We start from the raw sequence: 2,988 nt of genomic DNA, 5'->3' as shown, positions 1-2,988 counted from the left end.
GGGAATGATCCTCTAGCAGCCTGAGACCAACCTGATGTATCATCACCAAACCAATTGGTAGGCACTTCACCCATCTTATAATACCATTGTTCTGAATCCGCAATAGCAGGACGTCTGAAATAGAACTCATGATCATTCTTCTGTACAGCATCATATCGAGCTTTTAGTAACAATTCTTCCTGAGCATCAGGCAAGCGACCGTATATATAGAGAAATGAAGATGAATACCACGATGCAGTCGAACCATACAGAGCCACATCATATCGATCTGCTGTAACACACAGACTCTCTTCCCAGGTTGTTGACTCCTGAACGGATCCAACAGGAACATCCAATAGAATGTCATCATTCTCGGTATTCCGAATACGGAATCCTTCATTCGTAGCCAGATACGATGTCGTATGAACAATTCGAAGCAACGTTCCAGTACATTCTGTGAAAGTCAGAGTTAAGGAAGCAGTTACAGGATTCTGCCCAGAATATCCTGTTATCTGATAGACAGTCTCCGGACTCGCTACAGTAGCAGATCCTGTGATTGCACAACCATTAGAAGCAAGTGTTAATCCACTAGGAAGAGCAGGAGAGGAAGTACAGTTCTGCAAACCATACGAATTTGGTCGAAGAGACACAATATCATATTTACTCAAGAAGGAATAGGATGATTCAGGATAGGAGAAAGATGAAACTGAAGCGAAGTTACATACCATAGATTGCAACTCCACAATAGTAGCTGACACCGAGTTTGAGGCTGTGACTGTGATACGATAAGTAGAGTATTGTAAGGAAGCACCACGTAAATCGAACTGTTTCCAAACATTATTTGTATATGTCTCCTGAATGGTAGTCATTGCTGTGATCCATTCTGATCCATTCTGCGCCTCAATTGAGAAAGAAGATGGTGATTCAAGAACATTGGAATATGGCCAGATTCGGAATGAATTGACAATAGGCATTACATTACCTTGGATCTGGAAGGTGAGAGAAGCAGGAAGAACTGAAGACACAGAACCTGTGTTACGAGTCCATACAAAAGGAGCAAGAGGAGTTGTGAAACCTTCACCTGTAGCTGTTACGTCGAAAGGAACAACAAAACATTTGTTGTCACTACTTATTCCTGCTAAAAAGGATAGGAATGCATCGAATACAATCGTCTCACTGTGATTTGCTTCCACAAAGTGAATCTCTACAGCAAGAACCGACTGAGATTCTGCAACTGTTGATGGGCGGACAATACCACGATATTCTGCTGTGGTATAATTACCAGAGGCTAAAGTATCCACAGTTACTTCTCCAGCATTCATATTATCTCTATAAATTTCCACTCCATTGATGTAAGCTACAATACCCATTGCATAATTGAACTCAACATCAATAGCAGCCATATCTGCCAATCCATCAAAGGATTTACGGAAGTATTGAGTACCTGTTGAAGTCGTGGTTCCACCAAGTGTGACATCGATCCATGAAGTTTCAGGGAACGATAGAGACTTCCAATCATCTGACACCATATTAGTGTATTTCCATGACTCATTCTTGTTGATAGGCGAGTACAAGGAGAACGGAATTAGCTCGTTAGATTTCTCAGTCATGAGTGCTTTTAGAACAACATTCCCATTGATACCACGAATCTCTATCCAAGCACCATCTGTCCATGAATCACTAAGAGTATCCCTCATCTTCAGAGTATACTGACTGTTTGGTGAAGGTGAGAGACACACATCCAATTCACGCTCGTCGAAGTCTGAAAACGTAGAAGCCTCATAATCGACTATATCACCAATGAGAATACTAACCTTCTCCTCACTGGCATATCGTAGAGTCTTCTTTATGATTTTTGCAAATACTTTGTTGTTATCACAAGATGTAACAGTAACGAAGCAAACTACTAGTAATGGTGACCAGATAACTTTTACCAACCACGAACAAAAGAGAGATAAGTCTCATTATTCTAACGAAAACTAAAGGTGTTCTTCCACAAACACTTTTTACGAATTCTAATAGATAATAGTATTGAAGACTTTTTGATAATCAATAGTACGCATCACTATACACGTCTTTTGTGGCGGTCTTAACTGTACGGTCTTTTATTTGTTATACATGTTAATAGTTTCGAAAATATTATAAGAAAGTATATGCATGTGTAATAGTGGACATCTAGTGAAGGGTTATCAACGACTTTTTGTTTCTACAAAAATAGAGATAATATTACTTAACTATGTGGGAGAATATGAGCACTACGAACAAATGGATACTACGTGAAGATGAATATTGGTATTCCATTATCATCTATTTGACTTATGAAATGGTTGCCATGTGAAAAGAATACCTCAGTCTCTGACTAGATTCCTGCATCACAATACATCTTCCCAGAAGGCTTTTCCTGCCTAGCAACCGGTTCCTTTTGACAAGAGCATAGTTGTGAAGATCTCAAAGAGGGCTTTTGAGATGCTGAAAGATCCATATCCTCACAAGAGTTGTACTAATGAAATAAGGATAGTATATCATAATTCAGTCCATTTTCGAAGAAATAATGAACAATGGAGTTACATTTACCATCTAAGAATAATAGTCAGTTCATAGTCAAGTTTATGCGATATACTAGTATACTATTCAATTCTATGGCGATAATAGGAATTTCATATTCTTATCCTGGTGATAGTGATAGACGGTAGCAAGGACAATAGGTTCTGTTGACTTCCGATAAAGATGACAAGGTTATCGATGTCCATAAGGAGAATGATCTCTAAGGATCATTTAAGAAACTGTATTCATGGAGTCGCAAACATGGGGAAAGATGAGTAAGACAAAGAAATATGCATCCGTACTGTTCACTACAGTTATACTACCCAATTCGTAGATGAAATTACAACAAAGAGGTTCACAAATAATAGAAACTATAACTCTGCAACGAGTTGTTGTAGTTGGCCATTCTTAAACAGTCTTTCTGTGTCATCTCCTCCACCAATACTCTTTCCTCCAATGAATACA

At 38.8% G+C, this 2,988-nt stretch overlaps 1 protein-coding gene across 1 annotated transcript; it reads right to left on the bottom strand.

Moving 5' to 3' along the window:
- Nucleotides 1-12: 12 nt before the first annotated feature.
- On the bottom strand, nt 13-1,944 carry JH06_5199 (alpha-mannosidase; the record flags this gene model as incomplete). The annotated part of the gene is made up of 3 exons (XM_014669383.1): nt 13-31; nt 85-1,882; nt 1,914-1,944. The coding sequence occupies 3 exons, from the start codon at nt 1,942-1,944 to the stop codon at nt 13-15; spliced, it is 1,848 nt and encodes a 615-aa protein (XP_014524869.1).
- Between the last annotated feature and the right edge of the window lie 1,044 nt (nt 1,945-2,988).

The sequence above is a fragment of the Blastocystis sp. subtype 4 genome, assembly GCF_000743755.1.
Source record: "Blastocystis sp. subtype 4 strain WR1 chromosome Unknown seqid_0605, whole genome shotgun sequence".
In the NCBI taxonomy this organism is placed as follows: Eukaryota; class Bigyra; order Opalinata; family Blastocystidae; genus Blastocystis; species Blastocystis sp. subtype 4.
This window is presented reverse-complemented; position numbering and strand designations above follow the sequence as displayed.